Source organism: Orbicella faveolata, unplaced genomic scaffold, assembly GCF_042242905.1.
Source record: "Orbicella faveolata isolate gen_17 unplaced genomic scaffold, um_ofav_v1 contig_1, whole genome shotgun sequence".
NCBI lineage: Eukaryota > Metazoa > Cnidaria > Anthozoa > Scleractinia > Merulinidae > Orbicella > Orbicella faveolata.
In genome coordinates this window covers 4,144,016-4,160,774 of record NW_028301536.1, presented here as the reverse complement: position 1 = coordinate 4,160,774, position 16,759 = coordinate 4,144,016, and the positions used below count along the sequence as shown (strand labels likewise).

The 16,759-nt window shown below is 39.4% G+C and overlaps 3 protein-coding genes across 3 annotated transcripts; 1 reads left to right on the top strand and 2 right to left on the bottom strand.

Moving 5' to 3' along the window:
* Positions 1 to 418: 418 nt before the first annotated feature.
* Positions 419 to 9,206, bottom strand: LOC110052525 (uncharacterized). The gene is made up of 11 exons (XM_089285844.1): positions 8,823 to 9,206; positions 7,111 to 8,137; positions 6,525 to 6,667; positions 5,976 to 6,066; positions 4,784 to 4,869; positions 4,625 to 4,658; positions 3,575 to 3,621; positions 3,091 to 3,182; positions 2,194 to 2,499; positions 1,948 to 2,050; positions 419 to 1,030 (listed from the first exon to the last, which is right to left on the bottom strand). The coding sequence occupies exons 1-11, from the start codon at positions 9,002 to 9,004 to the stop codon at positions 844 to 846; spliced, it is 2,298 nt and encodes a 765-aa protein (XP_089141970.1). The 5' UTR covers positions 9,005 to 9,206; the 3' UTR covers positions 419 to 843.
* A 2,047-nt stretch (positions 9,207 to 11,253) lies between these two features.
* Positions 11,254 to 15,050, top strand: LOC110052519 (Golgi-associated plant pathogenesis-related protein 1-like). The gene is made up of 4 exons (XM_020758648.2): positions 11,254 to 11,389; positions 12,177 to 12,244; positions 13,035 to 13,274; positions 14,207 to 15,050. The coding sequence occupies exons 1-4, from the start codon at positions 11,332 to 11,334 to the stop codon at positions 14,456 to 14,458; spliced, it is 618 nt and encodes a 205-aa protein (XP_020614307.2). The 5' UTR covers positions 11,254 to 11,331; the 3' UTR covers positions 14,459 to 15,050.
* On the bottom strand, positions 14,619 to 16,517 carry LOC110052518 (NK1 transcription factor-related protein 2-like). The gene is made up of 2 exons (XM_020758647.2): positions 16,158 to 16,517; positions 14,619 to 15,462 (listed from the first exon to the last, which is right to left on the bottom strand). The coding sequence occupies exons 1-2, from the start codon at positions 16,480 to 16,482 to the stop codon at positions 15,152 to 15,154; spliced, it is 636 nt and encodes a 211-aa protein (XP_020614306.2). The 5' UTR covers positions 16,483 to 16,517; the 3' UTR covers positions 14,619 to 15,151.
* Positions 16,518 to 16,759: the final 242 nt, after the last annotated feature.

Genomic DNA, 16,759 nt, shown 5'->3' with positions numbered 1-16,759 from the left:
GATGGTAACTGTCAGCGGCATGCAGCATTGAGAGTAACACACTTGGTGTAACGGAAGTGTAGCGTACCTCCCGCCAGGGATGGCTTACTCATGGTATGTTAGTATGTTTTGTTCCAATCATTTACTATCGGGTTTCTTGGACTCCCGTTATCTTTTCCTTTGTTAGCTTTTTCTCGGTTCGTTTAGCTTGAGGTTTCGAGATAGCGGAATTCAACTGTATTTTACATGTAATATGAAGCGTCAGTAAAGCGCGCGGGGTTTAAACAGTTTTGAGTTTACCATAGCCGGGCCATTGTCATTTCAAAACTCACATTGGAACTGTTGAAACCCTCCTTTTTACTTTTAGTAAAAAATACATCATCCGTATTTCTCTAAAACAACTACAGTGAGATCGAAAGAAAAATCGACTCTGGACTAGTTTCTTCAAAATAAAAACTAATTTTAATAAAAGCTCACTACTATGTACACTTTACAGCAGCTGTTTTCTGGAAGTCCACGTCTGTATAATGAAATATATTATTGATTAGCACTAAAATCTAAAAATGTTTCTTGGCTATTCAAAGCGCAAAAATCCTCTACGAAACTTTTATGTGGTTGATTTCTTTAACCGGCAGAACTAACTGATTTCCACCAAAACACCTTTGATTTTACCCCACTAGTATATCTTACAAGGTCAATAAATTTAAACTTTACATATTGTGTCCCGATCTCACATTGTCTTGTAACTTTCTGAGTCGGCGAAGGCTCGCATTGTTTCCACCCACCACTACCTCAAGTTTCACAGAAACCGTATTGCTACACCGCATTTGAAAAAAATCACTACAGTACTCAAAGTCATTTTTCTCAGTCGAAACAGTCTTGGACAATTTCCGTAGCAGAGGAACACTTCTTTGCTTGTCTTAAGAATCGTTTCAGCTTGGTCTCTATTTCTTTGTCTTTTTTAGGATATTTCTTCTTCTTTAACAGTTTGTCGGCGAGATAGTGGAGCCACAGCGCGTTTGTGTAAGGCTCGAATGGTTCCCAGTCATTCCTGTCAAATGAAAAAAAGATGTTTAATTGTCGAGAAACACTGGAGAAATTCTTCTCGATGACTATTGGGCTACTGCATCTAAAATCTGCACCCCTCCTCGTCCCCTACCCCCGGTCAAAGGTCGGGTGTTTATTCCCTACCCCTAAAGAAATCCGTTACAAAACAAACATAAACTAAGGAAACCCCTCACAAATACATTAAAACGGCGTACATGTAAAACGTAAATGGTATAATAGTGTTCCGTTTTCCAGAGGGAAGCTATTTTTGTTGCCGATAACAAAATGAAAGGAGATTTAACAAATTGACGTCAGTTTTTTATGCTTCTGACCTCTTATTGATGATAAATTGCGTCATAACATTGTCAAAGAGGCTGTGGAACCACGAGCCGCAGGCGAGTGGTTCCGCAGTAAACTTTGACAACGTTATGACGAAATTTATCATCAATAAGAGGACAAACGCATAAAAAAAACTGATGTCAATTTGTTTTTTTTTACAATAACAAGACCCCACACTGGTCAAATGCTGGGAATAAACGAGGGGAAAAGACGCTTAAACTTGCTGTAAACAAAGATAAGTGAATTTAATTCAAAATGACGCGAACATTGTCAATAGCTTTTCTCGCTCTTTGATTGACTACTTAAAAAAGTCCATAAGATCTCATTGGCTAAAAAGTTGACAGCTTGACAGCTGAAAGTTGAACTTGAAAGCTTGCATAAACTTAAATTTTATCCGTCTGTACTCTTATTGATGATAAAAATGAGCTAATCAGCGCACGAGAAATTAGATAGTTATTGTAAAATATATTGTCCGCGAGACAGAGCACCTTGGGCCTCTCCTCCCAAACGCAAGTCATTGTGAAGTCTGCGTGACTTCCAAACGCTGACGTTATGCTTGTCACACTATAGCTTGGTACTTACTGGTTGGCCTTTTTCATCAGGCGATACACATCAAACTGGTAATCTCCTTTGCCAGTAAACAAAGACTCATCCTCTGCCAAGTTACAAAACACCGTCACACCATCTACACGTAAAACGTAAAATAACCGCATAAAATCAGGACAAAGCTTTCTGATTGGTTCTCGTGTACAGCTGAAATTTCTATGCGCCTCCAACCTTAGCTGAGTAACGAATACTAATTTTTTGTGTCTAAGTTTAATTTACTACCTTTCTTTAGCCGCGAGAGAGTGAAGTCAATTAAGCTCACTCGAACGCCATGACTCTCTACCATCTTCTTCTCTCCAAGTAAAGCACTCTCTACAAACTCGTCACCAGTCCTACAGATCAGGACATTACCCCAGTGGAGATCACGGTGCTCAAATTCAAGTGCTTTCTCGGCCACCGCCAGTCCGAGTGCCGTCTGGCGCAATACGCTCCAGGCCTCCGACAAGGCATCAAATTCAAAGCTCTCAAGGTCTCTGCCTCCATTCGAGAACTCAAAAACGATAAAGAACTGGTCACTTGGGAAGATATCTGAGAAGGAATGCCATTACATAAGTCATGTACCAGCCATACCAACAACACAATGGAGAATTCAGCGTTGCCCATAATTTAGCTTTGGAACTCAAACATGCACTCCTTCTAATTTATGATTGTTAATCTGGGAGCCAAATTTCTTGCAATAGATGTTGGGATAGCCCTCACGCCAGAATACCGCACAACTATAAGGCCCCAGTTAGGTAGGGGAAACAGTTCAGGTAGGGGAAAAAGGCGTCGTTTTAGGCAAATTCTCTTGGAGGTACAAGTACATGCGCAAAAAAAAAAAAGCGTTTTTCTTAATTGTCCAATACACAGGCAAGCAGCTACAACAATCAATGCTTGTACAGATTATCACCCCAAAGAAATGACACGTTTCTCAGTAACACTTTTGGCGAAAGTACTATTGTAATAAGATGAATTGGGTAAGACTAAATCAAACAACAAAGTGATTCCAAGTATGTACTATCTGTATTGTCCGACTGTATCATCTCTGCAACATCACATCTCTCGATATGGCTGCAGTACACTTGTGAAAGAGCTCAGCCAAAGTATAGTTAATGATAGTGCTTATGATATGATCTTTACCTGGTCTATCGTTTTCTGACGTGTGTTGCTCGTTCCATCGGTCCCATTCTGATATAAGGTGACTGGGGTATTGGTCGCGACAACACGTTACACTAAACAAATACATTTGCGATTACATTGATGACTGGAATTAATGCAACACCGATACAAGAAGGGTAAATGAACTTTAACCAGATAGGACGCGTCTTGGGACCTCAGAAATCAACATTATTTTATTTCAGTGAAAGTAAGACTTCAAATTACTTGGAAGTCAAAACAAGAACGGAGAAATTAATAACAACTAACTACATGTCGCTAAAGACAACTAAACACGATTACAAATAATTATGTCCGACATAATTATTTGCAATTGGGTTTAGTCGTCTTTAGCGACATGTATATGTAGCTAGTTTTGTGCACGTCATTATGGTCAGGTTCTCTTGCGACGGGTTCACGTTATTTTAACAAAATATTTGATAAATTCTACATAATCTTTGTGTCAAACCTGTGGACAGTGATGAAGCTTGTAGACATGTTCTCCATTTGTTTGTCCTTTTCAAATGAAAAAGTGTAAAGTGAGTGAACAAATTAATTGATTTGCAGAGGATTGAATGAGAGGGAACAAAAGGAGTGTGAGCTGGGTAAAAGAACTGGTAAAGAGAAAATAGTTGGTCTGTAGACACTCACTCTACTCACTACAGGGTAAAGAAAAGAAAGGACTGTGTACAAACTACAAGTTCTGACATCTGAAACTAGAGAGGCTGAGTAGCCTGACAGCTGACTTTTAAGTCGGGACACGTACATACGTGTAGATGAAAGACAAACTAACTGACTGATAGACTAACTACAGCTGTAACAGGTTTTCTTTTTTTTTTTTTTTTTTTTGTATTTTTTTTTGTATTATTTTTTTTTTGCTAACAGGTCGACTGTCTCTTTGACAACTTTACAGACTGATTAATCCGCTGAAGGACTCTGTCTCAGTCTAACTGTCAAACTGAGCATCCATCTGTCTTAGTAGCAGACTGTCTGATGAATTCACTTAAACACTGTACTGTCGCATTGGTTTACTCAGCTGCACTGAATTATGCCTAGTGCTACATGAAGCTATAACTGACTCTCATAAACATCTACTGTCTAAATAATACCACCCTGTCTTACTGACTGAGTGATGTCCACTGAATAACTGTCTGACACTGACTGCAAAGCATTATAATCCAATTGGACTTGATTCGTGCAAAGGTATTCACTTGAAGAACTTGTGATCCTTTGTTATTATGCTAATTCGTAGAGACTGTACAGAAATCAAATCTTTGCATCATTTATTCACTTTGCCTTGAGAACGGTGTCACAACGACGCCAAAACGTCGGCTTTTAACGTTAATATTTGCCTGCTTATGTTTTAAGAAATCATGAATGATAATGATAATGATAATGATAATAATAGTGATAATAATAATGTCTATGCAGGACAATGAGTTGTCCTTTATCTAAAAATGAGATTGGCATACATGTAACAAAATGAACACCAGTCATCTACATATTAACTTCAACTTACATGTTTGTGGGCATCTCCAAGTAAACTCAGCTCCCTAGTAACATATTATTGAACATGAGAAAATTCATATATGTGTAGCATTTTCATTTGTGTTTTTGTTCAATCTGAATGGTACTTCAACTTATATGTCATAAAATAAAATATTGCAGGAAACCTTACTTGGAAATAACAATCTCTGGCAAGATTTCCTCAAATGACTTCTGTGGTTCATCATTTACTAGAAAATCACCTTCAACTGGGATAATCTGTGTGTGAAGAGACATTAATTTAAATTTAAATAATAATACATGGTATCATTAATTATGCAGTATTAGTAGCAATAGAGATGGTTGGGTTCATACCGTAACTAATGGCAATACAGTCGAATTTCCACTAACGGCCGCCTTCCTAAAATGGACACCTCTCTACAATGGCCAATTTTGTTTTTTTTTTTTCCGTCCCAGAAGACAGTTCAGGTACATCATTTCACTCTTGTTTTGACCTCTCTATGACGGCCACTTCTTCACAAGAGCAATGGCCACTAAATCCATGTAAGTGTGTCCCAAACTACCAAAATTACGCCTCCGCAATGGTCAGTTAACCAACAGCTGATGAATGGTGTTTATTGTAAAAGGTCCCCAAACTTGATCCATACTGTGTGTTTTTGGTCTCTGTTTCTGTTATGTATTTTGATTCTGTTAGGAGGGAGGTGGCCTCATGGTTAGTGCGCTCGTCTCCGGATCGAGCGGTCTGGGTTCGAGCCCTGGCCGGGGACATTGTGTTGTGTTCTTGGGCAAGACACTTTACTCTCACAGTGCCTCTCTCCACCCAGGTGTATAAATGGGTACCGGTGAACTTAATGCTGGGGGTAACCCTGCGATGGACTAGCATCCCATCCAGGGGGGAGTAGAAATACTCCTAGTCGCTTCATGCTACACAAAAAACCGGGATAAGCTCCGGCCTGATGGGCCACTTGGCTCACATGCAGACTTCACCTTACCTTCTGTTATGTATTTTGATTCTGTTAGGTATTTCTGTGCTACAGTCAGCATTCTTTTAAAATACCGGTATAAACATTTTGTACCCCCACTTTAAAAAAACAGATGTCATATTAAACTCCTACACCTGTACTTCCCCATAATGGCCACCTCTCTGTAACAGTCACTTTCATCTGTCCCCTAAGGTGGCCATTATAGAGAGGTTGACTGTAAAGGCCAATGACTTGAAGTCAGCAAATGCCAATACCCTTTTCCATTTGGCAATAGAATTTTAAAAATTTGTTATCTAGACTTATGGGGTCATGCAGTGCGTGCATAGAGCAAATGCATGCAGCCAAAAAAATATTTTTATCAACAAATACACAGTCATGTACCTTCAGTGCAATGGATTGTCCATTTTCATACTGTGCTCGGAAAACCTCGCCATAAACCCCTTCTCCAATTTTTGCACAGCTCTTTAGCAAACTGTAAGACAATAATGGCCAGGAATGAGCCTAATTTAATACTAACGTTGAAACAAATACAATAGTTATTATGATCTTTTCAAAAGTTGCAAATGGGCTATTTTACATGTACCAGTCTGTGAAATGTAACAGTCAGCTCCTGCGTGAAAGCAAGATTTGAGTTGGCCTTGTGATGGAACAAAAATCTGTTCCTGGAACAGATTAGAAAGTAGTTAGCCTGACTAATCCCAGGTCCTAACCCCACAACTGGTTTCTGAACCAACCAGAAGCAAAATTTCACGTTTCCAGATGGCTAAAATGTGGTGGAAAAAAACAAAAAACAAAACAAAAACAATATCTAATTTATTTTTTCGATTTCCATATCACGATTGTTGATTCCATCAAGCAAATAAAAAATATCTGTCATATACCCCTTAACTTTCATAAGTCCAGCAAGCATTTACTGTACTTGTCACAAACCTTGAGTCAAGGAATTCTGTAAATTTAACAGGCCCTTCTTGATCACATTCCAGCAAGACCTTATCAAATGCACTCAATTCTATTGCTTCCTCCACTTCAATGTTGCAGTTTGTTTGGTTCTTCTTGCCAGGAGTTAAGGCTTCCTTTAAAACATAAAATTTCACAATGATGGTGATGATGTGATACGTTAAATTCAGTGTGTCAGTGTAGTTGCAGATCCACCCTTTCTGCTTTTTTCGAGGTTTTGAACTCTCTCCAATTCTCTCTTGCAGTGCATTAATGCAAGATTAAAAGCTTTGAGATCAAATTTTGCTGGGAAAATAGATTTCAAACCAGTGAGAACATGTCAAGCTATTTTTTGCATATGACTTACATGATTGTATCAAACACACACATCAAAAGAGCTTGGCTAATGACAAGGCATCTTGACGTCCCACTTGGTCAACAACCCACACAGATTTATTAAATAAATTTAACTGACTCATAATTTGACATCAGGAGACAGAAAAGATATGATCAAATAAATATTAATGATGATCTAATCATTTATATTTACTTAGTCATGAACATGTGCAATGTGACTCACCACAAATGAGAGTTGAGATTTCCCTCTGCTTGAAACATAAGATCCGTCTCCAGACAAGCTGGCCATGAGATACTTACTCCTATATTTTAAGGGTGTTATCCTTAACTTCTCGAGAGAAACCACACATTCCTTCAACTCCACAGATGATTTCTGAATGCTACATGTACTTGCACCTGATGATTTTAGTACCTCTGAATTTCTATGTTCGCCACATAGAGACTGAATGCTGTTGTGGCTATTGATTGGTTTTTCAGCAGTAGAAGACAAGGTTAATTTCTTCCACTGAATTGGTGTGATTCGGAGTGGTTCCAAGACAACTTTACCTTCCATTAAAAAGGAATCTTGAGAATCTGATTTGCATGTACTTGCAATTGCTGGACAGTTGTCAAGATCAAACACAGGAGTTGAGGTTACATAGGATGAGTGACACCTGTCATTTACTGAAGCTACCTTGTCACTTTTCATGTCAGATGTTGAGTTAAAGGTGCATTTTCTGATTTCTAAGCCATCTCCTTTGCTGTCTTGTGAATGTGACGTACGATTACTAAGCCCAGCACTATCATTAAAACTGAGACATTGATTTGGGGAACCACTGGTTGAATTGTGTGGGTCCAAAACTTTGCTGGATCTATATCCACGAGATAAATTGTCTCCACTGTCCTCGACATATATAACTTCATGAACATGAGAGTTCCTTTCGTCGTTCCTTTCTAAAGTGTCATTAACCAATATAACTTCTTGTTCCTTAGTTCTCACATTTTTGCTATTGTCTAATCTAGAATGTCTCGTGGCTTTCTGTGTTGACACCGGTGTACAATTACTAAACAGAGTCTGCCTTTTCCTTTTGAGTTTTCTTTCTGAGGGTTCATGCTCATTGACGTCATCAACTGACACCCTTGAAATATGGTCATTTTCCTTATCAGAATCATCAAACAAGGAAATTTTTCCTTGATTCTTGAGTGATGCTCCAGATTTGTGGTTATTGGTACAAACTTGTGATGTTGGTACCTTTTTCAAAGGTTTACTCCTAAGCAGGAAATAAAAAGAGAGTAAAAGATTAATTATGTTCAGATCGAATGGACATTATTACTTCTACTCTGCTGAGACTGACCAGTGCAATTTTAGATGTTAAGATGGCTCTCCCTCGTGACTTTGATGATGTGTATACATTCAACAGAATTTATATTTAATGTACTGTAAGTGATCTGTCCTGTATAGGGTTCAAACCTTTTTACAGGCCATCCTTATCCTTATAATATTGTGTCTCATTATTATCGTTTTTTTGTTATCTTCTGTATTTCTTTTACATATATTACTCATTTGATTAAAATTTGTAATACACAATTAAAAAATAACGAAACAAGACATCGCATCAGGAAAAGTATACACTAAGCTAAGAGCATCATCACATGAAAATCTCTTTCTCTTATTCTTTCTTTTCTCTTTCTCCTACAAACGAAATTAGCCACGAAAATCGATACAGTATTATTGCAACCTCTTATGATACATTATGAATCCCCCGATATAAGATTGTATGCACAAACTTTTCTCAACCGACCATAACACCAGTCTCGTAAGCCAAATTACCCGGAATTACCACATTCGACCGGTATGTTTTCAAGCTCTTCGGATGAAAAAGTTCAGCTTCCGAAGTAGCACAGCAAATCAAAATCGCAAACAAGAAAATAAGAACTAACGGATATATTTCTTACCATTGGGACGACTTCGGCTTGAAAATATTTGTAGCAGAACCGGCTTCGATTTTGGAGGGAAAATGACTTGGCTTCCCAAACGGCGAACGAAAATCTTCATCAGGAGAAAGCCAAATTTGCGCCTTGACTGTCCGATATTTATGCCTTCCATAGGTCTTCACTACTGTAGCTTTCTTTGGCATTTCAATTCTTGACCCAAGACAAAACTGATGTACTGTTCAAGGCCTAGAAAGCTTTCACCTTACGACAAACAAATATTGAACACCGAACGATTTTCGAATTTTCCGCTCATTTGCATACCCAATCACTCGCCCTAGTCCTTCTCTTTCTCTTTTGCGACTTGCAATGGTTTCTGGGCTTCTCCAATGGCGATCGCCAAGCAGTGTAAGAACACACGAAAGTGAAAATTGAGGTAGCTAGCTGAGGAGTTGGCATTCGCCGATTCATCCCCATAAAAGCTTTCTCCAGCGACAACAAGCGTTATTCCCCACATCCGGTCCATATACATTCTCTACCTCGATTTTCGCCGGGTTTAAATTGAGAATGCCGAGAAATGTTTTTTTTTTTAATTTTTTTTTTTATTTTACCTTATTTTATCAGTTTACCTGTCTGTGGGTCATGGCCAGCCCGTTTCTCTTTATACAACCCGGAGCTCCGATTCAACTCGTCAACAAAAAGGTCATAAATTACGAGCGGGATCATGGTAAAAACAAACAAAACAGGAGCTCTTCGTCATGTACAGAGCACTCTAGCTCTAGACTCGATTTGCGCCGCTCTCTCGCGTCCGGGGGGAGCGTGGGCTCGTTTCCCGAACAGCGGCTGGAAATCGAGCCTAAGAGCACTAGTACTCCGGCCCTTTTTAAAAACATCACTAGACTGTAGCCTGTTGAGGGGAGGGGGACGACTGTACACAGACTACTAGACTGGTGCCAGGACTTCTTTGTTCGAAAAGTCATGTGACAACCAGACCAGCAGATCTCCAGTGAAGTGAAAATGTTACCTTTATTAATCACAGTCGTTTCCCTTGTTCCAAACTTTGAAGGTAAGTCCGCGAAAGTTTCTCTCAACTAGCTAGAAATCCACAATACAACTTTTCCATATGCTCTTTTAAGAGGCTGCTAGTTGCAGAGTCAAAGAACTGACTTGGACACGCTTCGTCGACCTGCTATAAATACATTTGGCCCTATATAAAGAAATGCTGCTTGCAAACAGGATATTTTTTCTGCCGTATTGGGGGGTAAATTACTGTATACTTGTTCAACTTGGACAGAATTTCTTGTTTTATACTCTGACCAAGAGAGTAAATTCCAATCAGGCTGGATTACTCGCCGAAAATTTAAAAGAACAAAATTTCTGAATGGTGCAAGAATGCATTTTAGGGGAGCGGTGCGCGTGTTTATTTTTCAGCCGCAGGAGGTGCCATCGTAAACTATGATTTGATGAGTGATAAGGGATGAAACATTATTTTCGATGGAGGATTGGACAATGTTTTCTGAGCCGTAGATTTTTAATTTTTTCAGCACCAAGTCACGCAAGAATTTTGTTTCTTTGGTTCTATATGTTTCTTCTGCGAGGCTCGCTTTGCCGATGTTTTTTGTATTTTTCCTTGCACAGGAATTTTTTTAGTAATTGCGTAGCTTTTTAAATAAACAGTAATGATTTAAAAACGTGACGTTTCGAGACATGCCACCATTGTCAAATGTAAATTATTTAGTACAAGATTTGTATTTTTAAAGGGAGAAGGGAGGTGGCTGGCACCTTGGGGTAGCAGAATCAATGGGGCATGTCCCCCGAATGTTGCAATTTGAGAATTAGAGGCTAATTGAAAACTGTACAAAAAATTACAGTGAGGTATCTGAAAGGGTGTTTGCTTTTATTTGCCATAATATTCACAATTTTTCAATCATTTTTTGTTTCTCCAAAAAGGGGGTTTGTTAGCCACCAAATCGACTCCCTCTAAGTTTGTCCCTGTTGCTTTGTACTACTTCTACGCCAGGATCTGGAATAATGGAGGAGAAATCTTAAGAGGTTTAAAACAACCTCGTTCCCACCCCCAAGGCGAGACCGGGAGAGGGACTCTTTGAACGAAGCTGGATTTAAATCGTTGACAGATCTCATCGATATCTTTTGTGTTTAAAGCATTTATTTGTACCCCTGGATGTCAGCGAAAGTAAAGGACTTATTGAGGAATGTACCTATTACTGAGGGCTACAGAGCAAAAGATCATAATTCTAAGCTAAATTGTTATTCCAAAACAAATCATCGATCACAAAACACAAATCATGACTACTAAAATTGCAAACTAAAAAAGACACAAAATGGCTCAAATGGTGAGTCAATATTGCAAAAGCCGAATCACAATTTACTAGTAAAACGGCAAAACAATATCACCAAACGAAAACAAAATTCCTAAGTGCGATCATAAATCAATATCACAGCTTGAAATGCTAAGTAGAAGAAACTGGCTGAAGGGAAAATACCGATTTGTTGAGGTTATTTAGAGGAAGAAATGATGCAGGGATTTCTCATTTCTACGTTTCTATTCCTTGGCATTACATTCACAAACGGTAAGACGACAGCGAGGCATTGAGGTCATGGAAGACTGTTTATAATTCTTTGAGTTCTCCCATTCACGTCGGCAACTTCCGTTTCTGAACATTTGAGTGAACTACGACGAATTCGAGACTGTTCACCTAATTCGCTCAATTAGAACCCAGACCGTCTAGGAAATTCTTATATTAACTTGAGTAATCGAAATGAGTCGAAGAATGAAACAAAAAAGAAATCGTGCTGTATCCTAAACCTTGAATTCATACTTGTCACAAAGTTTTATGCGCTCAAAGTGATTTACCTTGCGTTTGCAGAAAAAGTTATACACAGGCGTACTGAACGGAAAAAATACTTTCTCGATACTTTTGTGTAGTAAGGAATTAGAAAACGGTACTGTCAACAAAATGAAAAGTCGTATAACTTTATTGATATCTGGGTTTGTTTTCAAGAAACCTGCTCTGTTATAAGGCATTGTGTTTTGTTTGATAACAAAATTTATTTACATATTTTTATCCGCCCATCCACTATCGACGGAAACCAGTGTTGATTAAGCGGTTGGCAATTAGCTCAAGTGGGTCACGAAATACAAAAACAAAACTTATATATATGTATATATATTATTCAACCGTTACCTCCTTGTTCAATGTGGCAACGAAACCGTAATACGTAAAAAATTACAGCACGTCTGTGCTTGTTTAATTTACAAAGGCTTGTAAACCCAGCTAACTTCGAGAAAAACTCTTTCCCCATTTTTTTTTATTATTATTAAATCTTTTCCTTTCGTATCGTTTTTTTTTTGTCTAGTGGAAGCCGCACTTCCTTTCAAAGACCAGTGCGTGAAGTGGCATAATACATACCGCTTAAAACACCAGGTAAATAACAACTAGTATTGCATTTTAATCAAATAATAACTTCGTAAGAAAAATCTTACGTTGCGCATTCTGTTGTATTAACAGAAAGACATTCAATTTTGCAGTGCTTCCTTAAGGCGTGAGGCGGATTCGGGGTGGGTGGGAAGGATCGTGACTAAAACACCACACGAGTACATACGAGTAACATATGAGTACATATATATTGTATATTCCTATGTATTCGTATGTAACCAATGTATTCGTTATATAACCTGTATATTACCGTATATGTCTGTATGCAGTCGTATGTTACTCGTATGTAGTCGTATGTTACCCGGTCGTATGTACTCGTATGTTACTCGTGTGTTACTCGTATGTACTCGTATGTACTTGTATGTTACTCGTATGTACTCGTGTGGTGTTTTAGTCACGATCGGGTTGGAGGCGGGTGCGAGGAGGACGAGAAGGCTGGCGCGAGGCGGGTGCGAAGCGGGCGCCAGGCAGGCGCCAGGCAGACGCCAGGCAGGTGAGGGGCATACGCGACTACGGTTCACTCGACCAAGTTTTCACTGGCAACCCTCTTCACCTTTGGGTATGAATGGATAGCGATAGATTCTTGGGCAACCTGACAGGGTGATGATGGGGAGAAAGCTGTGATGAACTAGCCTCACACAGCAGTTGTCTTCGCAATTCCTTTATACTCCGGAAACTCGCGGTATTTTGTCGTGTCATCTTATTCATCTCATTTAACTTTGCTTATCCTCCAAGAGAGCTATATATAATTTTATACGGAAAACTGATTTTATTGTAGGTTGATCCAGTGACATGGGATACCAGCCTTGCCAAAGGCGCGGAGGACTGGGCCAAGTATTTAGCGAACAATAATTTATTCCAACACGCTCCAAACATACAGGCTGGAGAGAATCTTTACTGGTCCGCAAATAAACCCGACGAGCCTTGTACTGCGGCTACAAAAGCTTTCTATGGGGAGGTTAAATATTATGATTTCAATAAACCTGGATTTTCAAAGAAAACAGGACACTTTACCCAGGTAAATCCGCGCTATAGCAGGAAAACGAAGCAGTCGTAGATATTTAAGACACTGATCAATGTTTTAAGTGAACAAACGGCACGTCCACAAGATTTATTTTACCAGTCTTTAAGGGAGCTCAGTCACTGTATTTTGATTTATTTCGGTCACGCACAAAATTTCCTTTTAACTGAAAATAATAGTTTACTAAGATAGAAAAACACTAAAGAGATAATGAAAAACCACAAAGGAACAAGGATGGTTAAGGATGGAGAAGATTGGCACGGATTACAAACGACGAACTTGAAATCATGATTTAAGCTAAGTTTTTCAAGATGCACAAGCCGCGACGTAGCTCCTTTAAGCACTATAACACGGACTTATGTAGTTTAACAATCCCACACTGAACCACTTGAGACAATGGACGAAGAAAAGAATAGATGTTTAGTCAAGAGCCCAAGGCAAGTGATTTGTACGTCACCCTGGGTGTCGAAGTAGGCTTGTAGTAAATGCCATAAACTTTCAATCCAGACCTCCTGGTCGAGCCTTGGCGAGTCCAATTCCTGAACTCACACTTCCCCGCTTTGTATAGGTCTATATAGAGGGAGAATTCAGAGACTGGACTAAGCCATTGTACTGTCACAGTGCACCCTCCCCCCCTAATCTAACTACCTAGTCACCTCTTTTGACGGATAAGCTCGATTCAGACTTCAATTTATGTTAATTTTATCTAAAAGCATCCTTAATGAGTTCACGAGCCGATGAACCCTACAAACATGTGGTATATTCCTAGATAATAATTCCACGTGCCTTATTGGCAGAAAATGCAATAAAATAGCTAATGCAAAATCAGAGCACCCGCATTACCTTGAGGCGTTGCATAAAATCTGTAAACCCGGCGTTGTTTCTAGCTTCTAACAGATCTGCTCTCTTTGTACTGTTGTTTGAATTAGGTTGTGTGGAAAAACACCAAACAGATCGGAGCAGCACAAGCGACCAGGAAGGATGGCAGACTAGTTGTGGTGATTCGGTACTCCCCTCCTGGAAACTTCGTCTCGAAAACGGCTTTCATGAAGAATGTTCTCCCTGTTCAGGAGGGGACAGTACCTCCTCCCCATGCGGGTGGACCCGGTCAGATGTGTTGCTGCCTTGTTTGCAAATTGCTTATGAGTTTTGTGGCCATGGCTCTGAACTTTTGCTTTTAATTTGATACCTAGCGTGAAAGCATTGCCGATAACCTTTTTAAAGCGATAGAATTTACTAATACGGACTCACAAAAAGTAAAATATCTGATACGATATAAATAGAATATACCGTATTCAGGCGATCCTGTCAAGTTCCTTATAAATTTTGCCCCTTTAGAGAAATTTCAACTGCATGTGTTGAGAAAACAACAAGTTAAGCGAGAAAGCCACGGGTAGAATGAATATTAACTTACACGCATTATAGAAAACTTTACTCTAGACTGAAGGAACTTGAAAACAGAGGTTTCACTCTGACAACGCATCAAATGTTTTGCGTCCACATTACGCCGGATGAATTTAAAAACGTAACAATCACCGATCATTTTCGATGTGTATTTGAGGAAAACTCGATCACGAAAATCACTTAATCAGTCGTGACGCCATCGTTTTCGAAAAGCTCCGTTTTCAAAATGCTTTCCGTCCACACGAAAACGAAAAGCTGGTGTTTTCAAATTCTTCCGGTTTGGAGAGGGTCTTCGAAACATGCACTCCGTTTCATGACGGATTAATGTGGACGGCAGGCCTAACCGTAGAAATAAAGCTGCATTTTCAAGTTTCTCCGACGTCGTTTTTGTTTGGGCCCCTGTCGTAATAAAGGCCGAAAAACTTTGTGCTTCTTGTTCAAAACCGCAAAGAGCTTCCTCTGGAGCAATCCTAACGTTGCTTCTGCAAATTTCTGTCTTTTTCTTCTTCTTCATCGCTGTCAATTCCGCTTGTCTTTGAGTTTCCCGCAGCATTCAGGTTCTGTCGCCTCCATTTGATTCTGCGATTCTGGAACCAGATTTTAACTTGTGTTTCATTGAGGCCCAGGTCGGCCGCAAGATAGAACCTTTGTGTGCCAACAATGTACTGTTGACGGTCAAACTCTTTTTCCAGTCGTTCTAACTGATCTGCTGTGAAGATTGTGCGGTTTCGTTTTGGCTTGCAACCAATTTTCGTTTTCCAACTCGTGTGTTCTCGATCATCTGAAAGAATAGCACCCACACATACTCATTCGGTGTTGGTTATAGGGGACGCGGGAGGTCAACTTTCGAAAATTTGCACTTGCATGGTAAAACTGGTTCCTTCATCGCATGAGGCAGCGCGAAGTCTTGTACTACCTCCCAAAGATGTTATGTTACTTAGTGCATGGCGCCAGGTTCCCCCGTCCACTCCATGTCTTTAAAAATGACTGAGACAAGGCTTTTGTTATTCAGATCATCACGCCATATTGAGGTTCCTCTTCCATGAAGAGAAACGACGTAGACCAGCAGAAGGGTATGCCATAAACAAAAACCCTCAACAGTTCAGTTTCTCTTTTTGATCACTTTTCATGTCCTTTTTTGACTTTTGTATCAATGAACAAACATCAAATTGCTTTTGATATAGTAGTTTGTGGATTTCTTTGTTTTGGAAGGAATTCCATAGTCATTCTATTATATTTCAAGAAACTCTGCGATATCAAATGGTTCTCTATAAAACGTATTAAGACATCCAGGTTCAGAAAACGCATTTAAATCGTTTGAAATGAGGTCAAACCTTTTAGAACTGATTTTTGCACGTTTAAAAGCTATGTGTAAAATAATGCAAATAAATAACGCAGTACACTCTTCAAAAGAATGTATCGCTAGAAAAGCACCTTTGATTCCTTAGCTAATCGAAAAAAAGAAACCTTATTTACCTCTAAGCAAGGGCGATGCCAACAGCCTTTCTTCGCCAATTTCGTGGCGGGAAACTCCACACGCTGCGGGTCGCTGTCTGTAAATGGCGGGAAAAACCACGCGGCATGGACAGTCACTTTCTCCCTCGTGCGATATGTTCCGTGACGCATGAGCAGGTTGTTTTTCGTTCTGTTCTGGTAAAACAGGGTCGTGTTTCAGAATTGAGCTGGTGTAAGAACTAGGAATTGCTTGTAAGCCCTGTAGCTGATTATGACAGTAATCTTCGGGGCAGCATGGAACCAAAATATAACCGTGAAAATAACGTTGTGATTGTTGGAGATCCATTTTCCATGCGCGTCTAACTTCTTTGAATGAATGAATTCGCTGAGTGGAATAGGCAAAGGCGAACTTGACGCGGATTTATTGAAGAGTTGAAGATCAAATCGATAAATTAGCGCGCTAATAACACAGTATTAGGAAATGAATTGGTAATAACGCATCTTTATTGCTAGTGAGTGTTAACTTTTTGAGCCATAAATCGTACACGAGTCCTGATTATTGTGATACGCGATAAAGCAAAACTCAGACTTAGACACCCAAGCAACCTACTTTGAAAGGAATT